Source organism: Medicago sativa, chromosome 4, assembly GCF_051527215.1.
Source record: "Medicago sativa cultivar Bolivia chromosome 4, Bolivia_mono, whole genome shotgun sequence".
NCBI lineage: Eukaryota > Viridiplantae > Streptophyta > Magnoliopsida > Fabales > Fabaceae > Medicago > Medicago sativa.
The window spans coordinates 88,612,791-88,632,199 of NC_140752.1; the positions used below are offsets into that span (position 1 = coordinate 88,612,791).

At 34.7% G+C, this 19,409-nt stretch overlaps 1 protein-coding gene and 1 pseudogene across 2 annotated transcripts; one reads left to right on the forward strand and one right to left on the reverse strand.

Annotated features, from left to right (window-relative positions):
- The first annotated feature begins 6 nt into the window (after positions 1 to 6).
- Positions 7 to 6,056, forward strand: LOC146933396 (subtilisin-like protease SBT2.2). The gene is made up of 10 exons (XM_085705187.1): positions 7 to 1,004; positions 1,357 to 1,516; positions 1,624 to 2,021; positions 2,100 to 2,195; positions 2,726 to 2,798; positions 3,283 to 3,565; positions 4,030 to 4,361; positions 4,457 to 4,727; positions 4,882 to 5,163; positions 5,294 to 6,056. Exons 1-10 carry the CDS (start codon positions 757 to 759, stop codon positions 5,704 to 5,706), a joined length of 2,556 nt encoding a protein of 851 aa, XP_085561313.1. The 5' UTR covers positions 7 to 756; the 3' UTR covers positions 5,707 to 6,056.
- Positions 6,057 to 9,760: 3,704 nt separating this feature from the next.
- LOC146933397 (uncharacterized) lies at positions 9,761 to 13,667 on the reverse strand (annotated as a pseudogene). Its single transcript, XR_015007449.1, has 3 exons — positions 11,546 to 13,667; positions 10,802 to 11,402; positions 9,761 to 10,310 (listed from the first exon to the last, which is right to left on the reverse strand). The product of XR_015007449.1 is annotated as an uncharacterized LOC146933397 (transcript).
- Positions 13,668 to 19,409: the final 5,742 nt, after the last annotated feature.

The following is a 19,409-nucleotide window of genomic DNA, read 5'->3' on the forward strand; positions in this document are numbered from 1 at the left end:
AGGTCTCAAGTTCCCTCTAGTGTCAATTTTGGTAGGCAGCTCCATACAGAACTTTGCACCGGCTTTAAATGGAAAAAAAAAAAAAAAGTGTTCATTGAATTTAGAGATTGTTCTACTGCGTACCATTTGTTCATGTCAATTTTTTTTCATAAAAAAAGGAAGTAACTTTTGTACTACACAAGGTAGTGCGCGCGCTATCACTATGCCATGTGCTCAAAGGCACTAACTAGCATGCACTATTGTTGCCACAATACATCCACTTTCTTTGAGAGCACAAGCAATGCAATAGGTGATGCCTTAAATATTTGAAAATTCAAGGCAATATGTATAATGGACAATGCTCAAAGATATCATCCTCATCGGTTTTTTAAGTGCCCACCAATTGCTTCACTATAAATACACTCAAAAGATTAATTGTATTTATATTTGCATAGGAATATTCCATTTCCACTATTCTATATATGTATATAAATACAATAAAGTATGATAAGGAAACTATATATTAATAACTAACTCAATTATTACATGTTATTTTAGGGTCATATACTTGAGCTATTAATACTAACAAACCTTGCTATTTATGTTCATCTATGCTTGGTTGGCTTCACTTTGCACTTCTATTTCAGGATAGTGGGGTCCAGAAGAGACTGCAAAACCAAAACTCATTGTTTTTTCCAAAGGTCAAATCTTTGCTCTTGAGGATGGACTAACTATGCATGCTACTGAAGATTTGCTGTTGTTGTAAGTTTCTTGATCATGTTTGGTGGGGCTTTGCATTCCAAAACACAAATGAGGAAGAGCACATATTGGGTACATTTAGTGGCACTGTTGTGTTTCTTGGGGATGCTTCTAATGCATTCTTCTTGTCAAGTTGATGCAACTACTGCTGTGTACATTGTTACTCTCAGACAAGCCCCTACTTCTCATTATCAGGGTGAGTTGAGCAGAGTTTATAACCACTTCAGACGCGGTGCTGCTGGGAGAACCAGACTTCACAAACCAAGGTAATGCACTCCTTTCACTATCTTTGTTTTGAAGGTTTAGAAAGTGTTTAAGTTGCATTTACAAATTGTATTATTGCATTTCCTTATTTGGCGGATGCTTTTTTTTTTAGCTTTCTAGTTCTTCTTGATTGAAGTTTAGGCTTCTTTTGAAAGTTATATCTGTGCTATGATGGCAACCGGCAAGTATTTGTTAAAATGATTTTTTTAGCAGTTAGCATTTAAAATCTAAATAATTCATGGACAAAAATTGTTCGAAAAAATTATCATGATATTGATTAACATTCTAAAATATTTCCTAATTTCTTGACTTTGTGAGTTTATTTTGGAAAAATGAATGTTTGGCTTTTTTCAGACATCGAAATGTTACAAAGACAGATAAGAGACATGGTTTTAACATTGCACAAGTTCATGATTCTTTGTTGAAGAAGGTGTTTAAAGGGGAAAAGTATTTGAAACTCTATAGCTATCATTACTTGATCAATGGCTTTGCTGTGCTTGTTAACCAACAGCAGGTTTGTATGATGTTGCTCTTCATTTTTCAACATCACGATTCTATTCTTACACTGTAAACAAAATATGTAATTTGATAAAATGCTTAATTTTGAAATCACTTATAAAGGCAGATAAGCTATCAAGGAGAAGAGAAGTGTCCAATGTGGTTTTGGATTTTTCTGTAAGAACTGCAACCACGCACACTCCACAATTTTTAGGTCTTCCACAGGGAGCTTGGTTTCAATCAGGTGGGTTTGAAACTGCTGGAGAAGGAATCACTATTGCATTTGTTGACACTGGCATTGATCCTAAACACCCTAGTTTTGCTGATGATAAATCTGAACATCCATTCAATGCTCCTGCTCGGTTTTGTGGCACCTGTGAGGTTACTCCGGATTTTCCATCTGGTTCGTGCAATAGGAAGCTTGTTGGGGCACGTCATTTTGCAGCATCTGCTATAACCAGAGGAATGTTTGACTCAACTGAGGACAGTGCTTCTCCCTTTGATGGTGATGGACATGGAACGTGAGTAATTTTGCTCTTGCTCCATTCTTTTATTTGTGTCAATCAAATAGTCCATTCTGATGTATCTGTAATAAACAGGAACATAGCTTCTATTGCAGCTGGAAACCATGGAATTCCAGTGGTTGTTGCTGGGCATCATTTTGGAAATGCTAGCGGGATGGCTCCTCGTTCACAGTAACTATTTATAAATTCTTGTGCTACTATTATAATCTTCATGCTTTTTGTAATCTGTTTATGGGGCGGAAAAAAAGTTGAGATCTTTTGCTTTGTAGAAAAGTACTTGAATTAGTAAAGGTTGCTTGCATTAACAATCAAGATAACATAGACGAGCACCTCACTGCCGTTTAAAATGTTAGAACTTTAGATATTTGTTGGTACTTAGTACTTGGCAGGGGTCTTGGTTCCAAGAATTAATATGTCAGTGCTATTTAATGGTCATAAATTTGAGGTACTTTATAACCTTGAAGGCCTGTCAAGTGTCAACAGTATTTGTTACCTTAACAAATTATTTGGCCTATTGCCATTTGAAAGATGATAGAAAATTATAGAATCTGGGTATTTTTTATTCAAGAAAAAGAAGAAGGCCTGTAAAAAAGAAATGTTGTATCTGTTCTATCGTAGAGCTCTAATCATTTCATGCAAGCATGATTGGATTTTTATTTTATTTTAAATTTATGAATGCATTCCGTTTCAATCTTTCGCAGCATTGCTGTTTATAAGGCCCTATACAAGGAATTTGGAGGATTTGCGGCTGATGTTGTTGCAGCTATTGACCAGGTACATATAAAGACAGACAAGCGACTTATTGCTGTTTAAACCATTTATGTGTCAGCAATACATGATAAATGTATTTGTAGCCAATTGTTGACACAATTTTTTCTCCACCGTTCATATTCAAGTTGTGTCCTCCTTCCTTAAGTATGTGTTAATGTGATTTCATGGTTAACCTGTTTGATCCATTTTTGAAGAATCTGTTTATTTTTATTGGGTTCATATACTTATGATTCAGCGACGAACATGTTTTATAGACATTCTTGCTAATCTTAACTTAAAACAGTTACCAATCCTGTTGTATTTTATCTTCTTTTTTTGATTTGTGTTTTATCGAGGTATGCACGGTCATGAATCAAAGAGTTACTGTAACCGTTCAGTATTGATAATTTCCTCCCATATGATCCCTTCAAAATCTATTTACTAATTGCATCCACAATTTTATAATTCTGTTAAGGATTAATATTATGATTAACTTGATTTTTTACAGGCAGCTCAAGATAGAGTTGATATAATATGCTTGTCAATCACTCCAAATAGGCGTCCTCCTGATATTGCAACTTTCTTCAATCCAATAGACATGGCATTGTTGTCAGCTACAAAAGCTGGTATTTTTGTTGTGCAAGCTGCTGGAAATACTGGGCCTTCCCCTATGAGCATGTCATCCTTTAGTCCATGGATCTTTACAATTGGTGCCACCTCTCACGATCGAGTTTATAGCAACTCACTATTTCTTGGAAATAATGCGACTATACTTGGAGTTGGACTTGCACGTAAAATTCTGTTTCTATAAACCTGGTTAGCTATACATGACTTCATTTTAGACTAAAAATCTCCAAAAGAGTTGAGTATTATGTTTTAATGATTGAATTCCTTCTTTGAATTTCTCTCGTTGTCAAGAATATTTGCAGTGATTGCGCTGCATTTGCATAAGCCTGAATATGTTTGTGTATTTTTGTTACTTTTGTTTTGTTAGTTGAAAATACACTAATTTCTTTCACTACTTGATGATCCCTTAAACTGGAACAAGAAATTCAAGATTTAAAATGGACGCATATACTATTTATACCAGTTTTGGTTGCCTATAACAACATCATCTTAATACTGCTGAAGTTCATCCATGGATGATGAAATGAGTTAATTGTTAATTTATGCAAATATTTTTTGTTATATGATTGTTATTATTGAGATTCATTATAACCAATTTTTGAAATTTGTTCTTTTATTACTTTCCCAGCTGGTACACCTGAGAACACAATGTACAAATTGATTCATGCACATCATGCTTTGAATGATGACACTACAATTGCTGATGATATGTATGTTGGTGAGTGTCAAGATGCAAGTAAGTTCAATAAAGATTTGGTCCAGGGGAACCTCTTAATGTGTAGCTATACAATGAGATTTGTGCTTGGTCTCTCCAGTATCAACCAGGCCTTAGAAACAGCCAAGAATCTGAGTGCTGCTGGTGTTGTTTTTCCCATGAATCCTTCTGTGAATGGTTTTCAGCTTAATCCAATTCCAATGAAAATTCCCAGCATAATAATTTCATTTGCAAATGATTCCAAGGTGCACCATCCATTTTTCATATTGGTTTTTATTTTACTATACAGTATACATATATTTGCAGTTCTCATTATGCAATGTTGTTTTCAACTGGACAGATATTACTAGAATACTACAATTCTTCACTTGAAAAAGAAGGTACTTCAGAAAAAATTGTTAAACTTGGGGCTGTTGCTAGCATTAATGGTGGACTTACAGCGAGCTATAGTAATGTTTCCCCAAGTGTTATGTATTACTCTGCCAGAGGCCCAGATCCAGAGGACAGTCTTCCTCATGAAGCTGACATTTTGAAACCAAATCTGGTCGCTCCTGGAAGTTTAATATGGGCTGCTTGGAGTTCTGTTGCCACTGATTCAGATGAATTTCTAGGTTTGTAAATACATAAACAAACTTTTACTATATAGGAAAGAGAAGCACTAGCAATACAATCAAGTGAAACGTGAATACGAAATATGAATTTAAATTTATTGTGCATGTCTGTATAGTGAAATTTAAGTGTCTGATCTATATTTTCAACCAACAGGTGAAAATTTTGCAATGATGTCTGGGACAAGCATGGCTGCACCTCATGTTGCTGGTCTTGCTGCACTAATCAAGCAAAAGTTTCCCAATTTCAGTCCTGCTGCCATTGGATCTGCGCTTTCCACCACAGCGTCTCTGTATGACAACAGTGGGAAGCCAATAATGGCTCAGCGGTCATATCCCTCACCAGAGCTAAACCAATCTCCAGCAACTCCCTTTGACATGGGGAGTGGTTTTGTGAATGCTACTGCAGCATTAAATCCAGGGTTGCTTTTTGATTCAAGTAAGTCACTTAATGAACTTCTGAATCATTATATTTATAATGTCTATGGAAATTCTAATATTTCAGAAATTTCAACAACGGTTGCAGTATAGGTTACATTTGAATTGTGTAAATTTCATTTTTTTTTTAGGTTATGATGATTACATGTCTTTTCTATGTGGTATCAATGGTTCAGCTTCTACAGTTCTAGACTACACGGGTCAGAATTGTTTAAATTTTAACTCTACTGGATATGGCTCTGATCTAAACTTGCCCTCAATCACAATAGCAAGGTTGAACCAATCTAGAGTAGTTCAGAGAACATTACAAAACATTGCTGAAAATGAAACTTATAGTGTTGGTTGGAGTTCTCCATACGGGGTTTCAGTAAAAGTAACTCCAACTCGCTTCTCTCTTGCCAATGGAGAGAGACAAGTCTTATCTGTGATCTTCAATGCAACCAGCAACAGCTCAACTGCCAGCTTTGGAAGGATTGGGTTGTTTGGTAATCAAGGTCATGTAGTCAACATTCCTGTGTCTGTCATCGTTAAAATTTCACTGTGAGAAAATTAGCATGGTTAATGAAAATTAGCAAGTTATAATTACAAATTTGTTAAATACACCTTAATGCTACACAACTGGCGAGTGTGGAAAAGCATGTATGTGTACCGAATAGAAATAGTTGAGATGGATTCCATTGCATATAATTGTTTCGGTACACACTTGGGCTATATCCAGCTCTGGTTATGTTGACTGGGACACTAAATGTCATCAGTGATAATCTTTTGAATTTTGTATACTTGTTGTTTAATGTGGTTTTCTAGAGGTGATTAAACTAGAGGATTCTGCAGAAATTGGATAAAGAGGGAGAATATTTAGAATGCATAATAATATTTTGGTTTTTATTTCTTTTACTTGATATTTATGGTGAAACTATAGAATATTCTAAACAACATTAAATCTTATTGTTTTCAACGGCTATTGACAATTAAGAATAACAATATAATATGCTTCTCAATTACTGATAATAGAGATGGCATTTTGTCAGCTATAAAACTTGTATTTTTGTTGTGCAAGTAGTCGCTGGAAACACCAGACCATCTTCTATGACCATGTCTTTTTTTTTTTTTTTTGATCAAGCAAGAAAAGCACTAAAGAAGCATGTTAGGGCCTGAACCCTTAACAAAAGGACACATTACAAACAGATACTAGAGCATGGTAAATGTAAACTATCCCTATGAAGCAAAGGAAACATAGCTAAAATTTGGCCAAAGCAATCTGCAGCCAATTGCCTTCCCTATGTATGTGGTAACATCTACTTTTCACAACCAACACATGGAGAAATACTGCTGTTTTGGCCTTTTTTCGAACGAGTTCTGATTCCCGCAGAACTAGTACCAACTTGATTTCTAGGACTCTTCTGCTTCTTAGTTGTCCTGCTAGGTTTTATTTGACTGGCCATCTCATATTGCTTAGCTAAGTACTTCTTCGCATCAATGTGTGTCTTCATAGCAGCCACCTGTTTTTCTGTGTCAAAATCAGGTTCCATAGTACTGTCAGTAGCAGTGTCATCATCCACCATGTCCCCCCAAAATTTGCTTAATATTTTATCACTTTTAAGACTAGCAGCTGTGTGATTGTTGGAACCACCATAAGCTTGCACTTTTCTTTTGTCAGGACCTAAATCTTCATCAATTGAGGTAATAGGAACAGCAAGCTTGATTGGAAATAAAACCTGAGAGTTGACACTCTGTAGTGAAGCCATATGATCCCTGGCTATGCTTGACATGGTCTCATTCTCTGGTTCTAAACAAGCAGTCCCCCTGGAAACCTCTAGGACAGGTTCTGCAGTCACATCAGCTGAATGCATAGAAAGTTCCTGTTCCTCCATTAAGGCATCCCCATTAGGAAGGTCACAAGCTTCACTAATCAATTCAAATGAGTTGTGAAGAACCAATGAAGGATCCTCAATCTGATCCTGAAGTTTGTCAATGGTGACATTAGCAAATACATTGGTTCCTGCCTTCTAAAAGCAATCAGAATTGGACAGAGTTGCATCAGACTCCTTGTTAACCACCTGATCAGACTTGGAGATAATGAAAACATCTTCCTTTTGGCCTAGCTCTGATTGCTTCACTACATTACCCCTTGGAACTGCGAAATCAGTTTGGGGATTATTGGTTTGATGTCTTTTAGTAACCTTGATCTTGTCAGTGCCATCATGAGCATTCATTGAGCTTACTTTCTTACAACTTTGCAAGGTATGACCTAACATTTTACAGTGTGCACAATACAGGGGGTTTCTTCTCATATTCAATAGCAACAGGGAAGGCATGCCCCTCCTTTTCCATCAAACAATCTTCCAGACATATCCACATCCACTAACACCCTAGCTGGCCTAGCATACAAGCCAAACACTCTAGACAAAGTAGCCTCATCTATGGTAAGGGGGGTACCAATACCTGAAGCTATCTCGAACAACGTCTTCTTCCTCCAATACTCTTGAGGGAGGTGCATCAACCGAACCCAGATTTGAGCATGAGTTTGTACCTGATGTTGTGGCGTGAAGTCCTTTGTCCAACAGTAGAATCTCAGAATGCCAGGTTTCAAATTAACTGCTCCAAGAGCCAAAATCTTGCGCATATCTTCAACCGATTGAAAATTGAATTCAAAGAATCCCTTTCCCAGTGGAAGCATGCTCCAGTTTTTTAGCCTCGGCCACGAATCATTCAGCTTGAGTTTGAGAGCTTTGGTTGTTAATGGTGAATCCTCTTTGTGTAATGTCAACCTCCCATGGAGGTTGTTTCGACAAGCTACAAGACTTGATTCATACTCATCCTGAGAGATTTTTATACTGACCGTATCACCAATGAACACCTTGGAGGGAGTTGATTCAACTGGATATCGCAAGACGCCGAAAGAGCTTGAGCGAACGATTTGTTGTTACTGATCGTCTCTGCCACCACCGTCTCCAGCGGAGCAAGGAAGGGCCAGGGGCAAACCATCCTAGCAAGGAAGAACCGAATCGAAAACAGATGCCTCACAACCGGAGCGAAACGAAGAAGCTACGCCGGAGAACCTTCGGAACCAGAGGAGAATCTTCGCGGAAAGCCACCAAAAGACGAAGAAGAGGAGAGAGGTGAAGCAAACACCCTAAAACGGAGTAGAAAGGTGAATCTGAACGGTGGAACAGGGCAAAAATCAGTGCAAAACCCTTACCGGAGCATCGCCGGAAAGCGACGGTTAAGGAGAGAGATACAACAATATTTCTATGACCATGTCTTTCTTTAATGCTTTAATTCAATATCAATTCAATCCTACTCTAGAGTTCTCTCAATGGTACAAAGAACTCAATTCGACACAGCCGTGGAAGGCGCACATCATATCTTCCATGGCTGAATTGGGCCAACCAACAATTTAATCTTCATATGGTTGAACATACATGAGTAATCAGAGAGTCGTGTGAAAGATCCTCGACCTGATGCAAGAGGAGATTGATGCTTATGTGTTGATAAACGCTACTCTGCCGGCTTCTGATGCATTTCTTCCCTCCATGGAACCAATTGAGGAACAATCCATCGCCGTTTGTATTCACTTTTTGCTCCACCACTACCAAAGCCACAAAATTTCACTTTTGGTGTCATGGCACATCCTCCACCGTCATCGTCACAGCATCTGCCCGAACCATCCTGTGCTTTCTTGCTTCTCTTGCTCTCAGGTATCCACCATCTTGAGCTAAACATAGAGGTTTATCCTCAAACATAATTCTCAACCTGTATTCATTTTGAATAGCCTAGTTTTGATTATTCTAGTAGTAATCGCAATTCATACTCGGTATATGATTACATAGACTCAGGGAACCTTGTCTATGAAAATGTTCCAATTCATCAATCTCCGCATAAATCAATTTTGAGTCTAGGACTTTGGTTGAATTAGTTGGCATAGTTAATCTGTTGCAGAGCTGTCTTATAAAAAAGTCATTATGTTGGTGAAACTTCAGAGTTTTCCATTCTTTATCTCTACCGGTGCCTAACAAAAATGCACTAAGAAACTTTATTTTACTAGATGATTAACCCTAATCAGGAACAAGAAATCCAAAATGAAAGTCATATAATAGTGACACACTTGACATTTTATTGTCAATAACAAGTTCTATATGCCTTTAAGGAATGCTTCTTAACCAATCACATTGCTTTATCTGAAGTTCCTTCATGAGTGGTAAGATGATTCCATTGTTGATTCAAGTAAGTCACTTCTGAAACATTATACTCCATATCTATGGTATGGAAGTTCTAATATTTCAGAAATTTCAACAATGGTTAAGGTATATGTTAGATGATATTGTGTGTAGAATAAGTAGGGTTGACTACAACAAGTATAAGCTTATGCTGAGAGTATCTACACCCATCTTAGTTACTGATGCCTCTGTTAGAAGTTTTTATAAATTGCAATTGTTAAAATCTTATATGTGATCTATTATATCATAAGGTAGTTTAAATAGTTTTGCAAGAAAATCAGAAATCTTACATGATTTATTAATGACTTTGCAGTAAAAATGGCAAGAGAATGTTATTCAAATTATTAATAAGACATATTTCTTCTAAATTTGCACCCAAAATCTCAGAAACCACCTTTATTGTATGAAACACGGCTAACCATATATATTAACAAGATTATTTATTTGGTCTATTATACATTATTTGCCTATACTTCAACCCCTGACCTCAAATTTCAACTCTTGCATTATTTATCAAATAGCTTTTAGCAGGACTCTTATTATGAGTAGGACTAGCAGGACTGTTAATATCAGATTTTTTTCAGAAGCGAGTCCCTAGCAGCTATTAGTTGGCGAACCGCAACTCTTATGCCAATGCGTTCATCTGGATTGTCAGCAGTGCAGGACAGTCCAACTCCCATAATTGCATCCACACAATGAAGTTGTAGATTGGAGTCTGTAGCAGAATCATCATGGAAAATGAGGGATAGAAGCTGAGGGTCGATGACCTGTACAGTCTTGTTTTTGAATGCTGATTGTACCCACTTTGTTATGCCCTGGCCTCCACTGAAGCAATCATCTTGTGGACTTTTCCCAGAAAAAAGTTCAAGCAACACTATCCCAAAACTATATACATCCCCTGCTGCTGAAGGTTTCTCTCCCCATCCATACTCTACATTGGAAAAAAAAAGAGTAAACTATTGTTAAACAAACAAAGCAGGAGAGAGGTAAGAACATTAAATATTCAATGTTTTAGAATTTTTATTAAAAGGTTCATGCAGAAGGAATAAAAGTCTGACTGCTTGTTTGGTTCAATTTTGGAGGAGAGGAAATTGATTCCAGCGATGTTCCAATATATAATTGATTTTGATATGTTTGGATGCTTTCAAGTACAATTGATTTTGCTTCAAAATTTATTCTAACTTGAAGATGGAATTTGTAGTTTTTGCCTCTACAATTGACCGTTAGCCTAGGACTTATTGTTCAACTCACTTTCAAATGAATTTATCCAAACATAAATAAATCACTAACATTTAATTCACTTTTTGTCATATTAAATTTATACTTGAATGAGTTAAACCATTCTTGAAAAGAGAAAATTGTCAAGGTACTAACCTAAAAAAGAAAAAAGAAAAAAAAAGAAAAAAAAAAAAAAGTACTAACCTGGAGGTATGTACCCAATTGAACCTCTAAGGACATGAGTGGAGCTGATGGAAACTTGATTAGTTGATCTTTGAATCAGCAACCTAGCCAAACCAAAGTCTCCAACCTTTGCAGTCATATCTTCATCCAGGAGAATATTGCTTGGCTTTAGATCACAGTGCGCAATAGGAGTTTCACTATCGTTGTGCAGGTAATCTAATGCAAGAGCAACATCAATAGCTATATTCAGTCTCTCCATAAGATTCAAACCATTTCCATTTGCATGATTTCTTCTCCCCTTAATCCAATCTTCCAAGCTCCCATTACTTAAATACTCATACACCAAAGCCAGAAAATCATTGTTTCTAAAATCAACACTAGAGCATGATGTGATTAGCTTAACCAGATTTCTATGCCTTGAATTTTTCATGGCCTCACACTCTGCAAAGAAACTCTTTAAAGAACCTGTTCTTAGAGTATCAAGCACTTTCACTGCAATAGTACTATTTCCCTGACTTAAATGGCCTTTATACACTGATCCAAAACTCCCAACTCCTATTAAATTTTCTTGGCTGAACTCCTCAGTCGCCAAACGAAGCTCGTCGTAAGAGACCATTGGACCCTGTTATTAGAGATAATGTTAGTTAAGTTAGCTATTCTCATTATCTTCTTCATTTTCATATGGACTCATGTATAAATAGAGTCCTTGTATTCATAATTAATCAATTGATCAAGTTATCAATAAATGAGGTATTTTAGTAATACCTGTCGCTGTATCTGTCCAGATGCTGATGTTGCTGTTACCTTCACCTTTGAATACTTCATGTATAGTAGAAAGCAAATTGCGAGACATAGTACCAACGTTACCACAATAGCTATGATGATATAAAGTCTGACATGTGATCTCCTATGGACTTGAGGCACACATGAAAAATGCAAGCATAGTTTTTCATTGCCTTCTAAGTGGACATTAGAGAGATTTTGGAAAACTCCACCACTAGGAATGTCTCCATCTAGATCATTGTAAGAGAGGTTTAAAAGCTGAAGGACTTGCAAACTTTGAAGTTCAGTAGGAATTGGACCCGTGAGTAGGTTGGAGGACAAGTCCAATGTTTCCAAAGCTCTCACCTCTCCAAGAGCTTTTGGAATGGAACTTGAAAGCATATTCCTTGCCAAAAACAATTTCTCCAAGCTCAAACAACTGCTGAATGAGCTTGGAATGCTGCCATACAATTGGTTGTTGGAAAAGTCAATGGAGGCAATGGTAGTCAATTTCCCAACTTGAGGTATTGGTCCACTCAACAAGTTCATAGATAAGTTTAAAACATTGCTCAAAGTTGGTAGGTTGAGGATTTCCGCAGGTATGCTTCCATTGAGTTTGTTGCTAGATAAATCCATGTAAAGCAGATTTTGAAAATTACCAAAACTTATTGGTATTCTACCTACAAGTTCATTTCTTGACAAATCAATCTTGTTTAAGTTTATGAGATTACCAAGAGAGTTTGGAATAGCTCCTGTTATCTTATTTCCATCCAGATATAGCTCTTGTAGCTCCTCTAATTGGCCTAACTCCTTTGGAATCTCACCACTGATTGAATTGTATTGCAGGTTTAACAACTTCAAGCCACTAAGACGACCAATGGAAGACGGTATACTTCCATTAAAGTGATTCTCTCCCATGTATAACATTGAGAGTTCCTTGGAGAGATTTCCAATTGTTTCAGGAATTACACCTTCAAGCATGTTTCCATCAAATGCTAGAAATTTCAAGTGAGTACTGTTTGTCAATGAAGTAATGAAGTCCAAACCATTGACTCCTGAGGTGACTATCCTGTTTCCGCCAATATTATACATGTGAAGAAATGGGAGATTTCCTAAACCAGGTGGAACTGTTCCTTCCAAATGGTTAGAGGCCATACGAATGACCCTAATGTTTGTTAGGTTATGCAAAGATCCTGGAATCCTACCTGTGAACTTATTGAAACAAAAATTGAACACTAATAGCTTTGGAAGTTTATGACCAACGTCATAAGGAATCTCACCCCAAAAGGAGTTTGAAGCTAAAGCCAAGTTAACAAGGGAAGACAAATTGTATATAACTGGTGGAACAGTTCCAGTAATATTGTTAAGAATGAGATCAAGCTCAATTAAATTATGTAACCTACCTAAGTCACTAGGAATCCAGCCAGTAAGAGAGTTTGTGCCAAAACTAATATTTTTTAGAGAAGAAATATTTCCTAGAGATTGTGGAATTGTACCATAGAAGCTATTTTTTCCAAGTTTCAAGACCTGCAGCTTTTTCAAGCTGCTGATGTGTTCAGGAATTCTGCTTACAATCTTGTTTGAGGACAAATCAAGAATCTGAAGCTCATCTAAATTGGTAAGATTTGAAGGAAACATCATTCCTTCAAATCTGTTGGAACTCATATTTAAAACTCTCAAATTATATAGATTGGTAATTTGGTTAGGAATGAATCCTGTGAGCTGATTATCCTGCAACTGGAGGGACTGAAGAGAGGACATGTTACCTATATAAGGGCTTAAGTTACCTGAGAGTCCAAAGCCTGAAAGATCCAAGCTAGTCACTCTTTGGTTATCTCTGTCACACAGGACACCAGTCCAATTGCAAGGAGATGAGTTCTGGCGCCAAGAGGATAATGGGTGAGAGCTAGAATTGTCATTATTACTTAATTGAGATTTTAATGAGATTAAGGCTTCTCTGTCTGTGGTAATGCTTAGAGTGGAGGATGATACACCAACCAAAAGGTTGTTGAAATCAAAGGGAATAAGGATCATTAATAAGGCAAAATGAACAAGTGAATGAGAAAACAAAGCCATGCTTGCTTCTTTGGTTTGGTTTGGATTGGTTTGCATGCAGGTTTATGATATTCATATTATGCTAAGAAGGTGTGTATTTATAGCATTTAGAGGCAACTGTAGCACACTTGTTTTTTATTTAGTTATGAACATTTTTATTTAGACACTCATTAATTTTCAACACTCATTCGACACCCGATTTTATATTGATCTTTTAAGGCACGCCCACATAAAATAATTTAGTCACATCTTTTAAAAAATTTCATTTTATGAGTGTGCCCAAATATTTTTGATTTAGGGTTGTACTCGTAAAAACATCTTCAATTTTTACATATATTACATCATTGTTTTCTCTCTTTCATGCATGCATCTCAATTTGACCCGTCTTAGTGGTAACATAGTCAACTAACATTTCAACCCTAAAATTAACGTTAAAATGTCTTTTCTTTTCACACGACAGAAAGAAAAACATAATTAGAATGAGTCTATGTTTTTATTACAGAGAAAGAATTTGTGTTAAAATATAAAATGTGATTATTTTTCTTATTTTCTAAAAAGAAAATGATATTATTATTGTAAAAAAGATATGTGATTTAAGAAAAGCGAAAAAAAAATGTGTAGATATGATTTTCACGGATGAAATAAATTCTTGTGTAGGTACTCAATTAACATTAAACATGTACAGTGGGCCTATGGTACCGTGTTTTAAAAGCACGTTACGGTGAGGAGGGTGGCCGTTTGATGGAGGGGGCAGACATAGTTCGTCTTGGTGGAGGATGTTGTGTAGTGTTCGTGGGGGGGTTGGTGAGGGAGTAGGAAATTGGTTTGATGGGAACATTCGGAAGGTGGTGGGAGATGGATGTGGTACTTTATTTTGGTATGATCATTGGGTCGGGGAGTCGCCTTTGCGATTCAAATATCCTAGGCTCTTTGATCTTGCTGTACATAAGGATTGGACGGTGGCGGATATGGAGAGAGAGGGGTGGGACGAAGGAGGAGGGGGATGGGTGTTGCGACGACGTCTGTTAGCATGGGAGGAGGAGAGTGTGAGGGAGTGTGCATTATTATTACAAAACTTTGTTTTACAGGTTAATGTTATTGATAAATGGAGCTGGACTCTTGACACTGTTCAAGGATATTCGGTGCGAGAGGCCTATCGCTTTCTAGCTAGCTTCAGAGATCAATCGGTTACGAACTGTGTCGACAATGTTTGGCATAGGCACATACCGACAAAGGTGTCTTTGTTTGTGTGGCGTCTTCTTCGCAATCGACTACCGACCCGAGGCAATTTGTTACGAAGAAATATAGTTCAGGCAAATAATTCAATGTGTGTGACTGGGTGTAAAGTCGTGGAAACGGCACGTCACTTGTTTTTATCATGCGAAAATTACTGTATCTTATGGTCATTGATTTCGGAATGGTTAGGCTTGTATTTGGTACATCATAATGATTTACAACAACACTACCATCAGTTTTGTCATATGGCGGGACTTCCTCGGAGTACTCATGCTTATTTTACAGGTATTTGGTATGCCTCTGTTTGGGTGATATGGAAAGACAAAAACAAACGTATATTCCAAAACGAGGCATCACATTCTCTCGCTCTTATGGAGAAAATTAAACGCATCTCATTTCTATGGATGAAAGCAAGAAATATATCTTTTAATTACTGTTTTTATGACTGGTGGAAATATCCGCTCCTTTGTATGGGAGTGCACCACTGATGTTTATTTTTTGGTTAATTGAGGGGTGCTTTCCTTTATTTGGCACCTTGTACTTTGTAAATATTTAGCAGTGATTCGCTTTTTGCACGTCTTGTGCAGGGTGTTTCATGTGTAGTTTTAATATATCTCATTTTAGCTTGTGCAAAAAAAAAAAACATTAAACATGTACAAGAATGCGATTTGATATTTTTTAAGGGTAAGAATACAATTTGATGATAATGTAGTTTTGCAGAGGTTGAGAGGGCCAATTCTATATCTAAACCTAAAAGAAATCTTAAAATTGAACATTTTAAAATGAAAAATCTGTTTTATTTTTATTTTTATTTTTATAATCATGTTATAGATACAAACTATCAACAATCGTGTAGTAATAATTAGTTTTTGTTCGAGAACTAGTTGGATACACAAAATTTGGAGCTTTCCCATCCAGACCGTTCTTTTCGTACACAAAAAATGTGAAAATTAATACTATAAAGCTTATTACTTATTTGAATACCTCATTAGAAAATAAGTGTTTAAAACCACAAATCAAGTGCTTCCTTTATTTTTTGGAATCTCATCTCGTTCGACAAAAAAAAAAAGTGCTTAGAATACTTTGAGAGGACATTGAGGGTGTGCTTGATTTTACAGTAGTTGAATTCTTTTGAATGAATTGATTTTAATTAAAAGTGAGTTAAATATAAATTGATTTGTATTTGTATAGATAAATTTATGTGATAAAGAAGATAAAAATAAAAATCATCTAAATTTATGTGATAAAAAAACAAAAAAGATTAATGATGAGGGTCATATATATATATATATATATATATATATATATATATATATATATATATATAATAAATATATATATATATAGAGAGAGAGAGAAAGATTAATGAAAGGCCTGGAAAGAATACTGTGAGATTTAGCATATGATTGACACATTCTCACGTTTTAATCTGGACCATTTAATTTTAATCTAAAGGTTGACAAGTGTTCTTACCATTCTCACATAAGTTACCCATTCTCACTAGATATGCCATATATATATATATATATATATATATATATATATATATATATATATATATAACAATCAATTTTGTTGAGTCAATTAACTTGGTGTTTAAGTGCACACGGAATCTTCCGATAACTGCTTTGGTGATCCAATCAACCTATTAATATTATAGGTTTAGGCAACTGTTTGCAAAGAGAACACGACAACTAAAAGCAACTGAAATTTGCATGAAGGTGAAGTTGCATGGTACGTGAAACGGTAAACCTAAGAACGTGGTAACTAATTAATCAATTCATGGTCGACCTTCATAAAATTTTATTTTCCTCACACGTGCAAAGAAATTTGGGGACAAGCAAAGAATTTTAGAAGTCTTGATAAAGCATGAGTTGCGACTTACTTCTCCCCTTTTACTCCTTCCTATTAAAACTAGTTTGGGTTGTGCGTAAGGAAGGAGCCAAAATGTCTTCACATTGTGTTGTAATGACTTCACACAATCACACTGTTGTATTTTCTTCTTGGCACTAAATTAGACACGTCAACTTGTACTTGTTCATTCGTAAAAAGAAAAAAAAAACTTTTATTTGTTCTTAAAGATTTCTATAGACACCACCAAAAAAGAAGATTTCTAGAGTATTTTTCATTGAGGGTCTCATAGGTGGAGTAGTTTTTTTTCTTTTTGCTCATAGGTGGAGAATTTGAGTAGACATAATCTCCATTTTTCAAAAGAAATTAAAGTCACACTAATGTATATAAAGAGTCTCTAATTTCTTTTAAGAAAATTTGTATTTATTTGAGAATTTTCCATACGCATTTCTTCTATGTTTGCTTTAGAAAGGAAATTGTCTATCTTGTATGTGAAAGACACTTGTCTTGCCCTTCATCTCTCTAATTTTCTACATTTTCTTTGAACATTCTCATCTAAAGGCTAAAAGTCTACATGACTTTAACAGATTTGGATTCTGATGAGTTAGGTGTATGTTTATTTACGGTATTTTTTAATTTTCTATTTTACTGATAAAATCAATAATTTTGAGTTAAGGAAAGGAAGTTAGAGATTATAAGTTTAAATCTTGACAAATGAGAGAAAAAAACATACTAACCTAACAATTGATTACTAATACTAGTCATTAAAAAAAAAATTTTGAATATATATATATATATATATATATATATATATATATATATATGTGTGTGTGTGTGTGTGTGTGTGTGTGTGTGTGAATCACTTTTTCTTTCAAAAAATATATCTGTGTGTGTAAATCATATGTAATATGCTAACTTATATCATACGTCCTTTAAGTTATTTAATAGTAATAAATTGATCATTTAAGCTTTTCTCGCACCACTTAACTCCTTTAAGTTAATTAATTGTAACAAGTTGATCCTTTAAGTTTTTTCAGTATCAATTATGTCTTTTAAGTTATTCAACTGTAACAATATGGGAGATTTCATATCTTAAAAATTTACGTTATTCGGGACCTAAAAATTACAATTGAACAATTTAAAGGACCTAAGTTTTATGAAAAATACTCAAAGGACTGACTTATTACAATTAAATAACTTAAATGACCTGAGTGATACAGAAAAAAAAACTTAAAAGATCAACTTATTATAATTAAATAAATTAAAGGACCTTCAATATAAGTTTTTATATATCAAGTTTTATCACACTTAAAAAAATTTCTCACACTTTCTATAAATACAAGTTTTATATATCATAAACCTTAATGATAAAGTCTTTTACTTTTTTGAGAAATTTAGATTTATTTGAGTATTTTGCATATGCATTTCTTTTATGTTTGCTTTAGAAATGTAATTGTCTATCTTGTATGTGAGAGACATTTGTATTTCCCTTGATCTATCTAGTTTTCTTCATTGTCTTTGAACATTCTCATCTCAAGGCTAAAGTCTACATGACTTTAAAAGACAGAGGACTTTGGGATTCTAATGAGTTAAGAGTTTGTTGTTTTTTTTTCTAAATTTTTATTTTTACTGGTAAATTAAAGTCAATAGTTTTGAGTTAAAGGGAAACAGAGTTAGAGATTTTGAATTCAATTCTCAACAAAGAAAAAAAAAAGAGCAGATTACACTCCCCTCCCTTCAAAGATGCTTGAATTACACTCCACTTTCCTCTTATGTTAAAATATACATTCCGCTCACTTGAAAAGTAAAATCTACACTCCCCTCCCCTATAAGATGCTTAAATTACAACTCTCTCCCTTAATAATTAAATATGCACTACACGTTAATTTATTTTAACATAAATAAATATTTTTATGATATATACTAATTTTGAACCACCATTTAAGAAAAATAAATTTATTTCTTTATAATTTAAATGTCAATGATAATTAAATTTAAATATTTTCCTATTAATTTTATAATTTATAGCATAAAACTAACTTTTAAATAACCATACTTTATTGTCTTTAGTAGTTTTTCACATATTTTAATTTTATTTTTGGTTGTTTCATATTTTATAACAGGGTTTAAAACTATATGTTAATGAAATTGTAAATAAAAAATAGCAAAAAATATGTATTCAAATTTCGATTATATTAAAATAGACCTGTAGTACTATTTTCTTAGAAGTGTGTTAGATTATTATTTTTTTACTAGATTATTAGAAATAAAAAAATATATTGAGGGGGTAAAGTGTAGATTTTAACATAAGAGGGGAGAGGAATGTAATTTAAGCTTCTCTTAGGGGGTGATAAATATATTTTTTAAAAAATATATTAAGGTTTTCGATTTTTAAAAACTTGTATTTGTACAAAGTGTGATAAATATTGTATAGAGTAAATTACACTCTCCTCCCCTCAAAGATGCTTGAATTACACTCCCCTCCCCTCTTATGTTAAAATATACATTCCCCTCCCCTCTTATTCAAAACATATTAGAAAACTTTTCACTCCCCTCCCCTAAGAGAAGCTTGAATTACATTCCCCTCCCCTCTTATGTTAAAATCTACAATTTATTCCCTCAATTTTTTTTTATTTCTAATAATCTAGAAAAAAAATTTAAACACACTTAAAAATAAAATAGTATTACGAGTCTATTTTAATATAATAAAAAATCAAATACATAT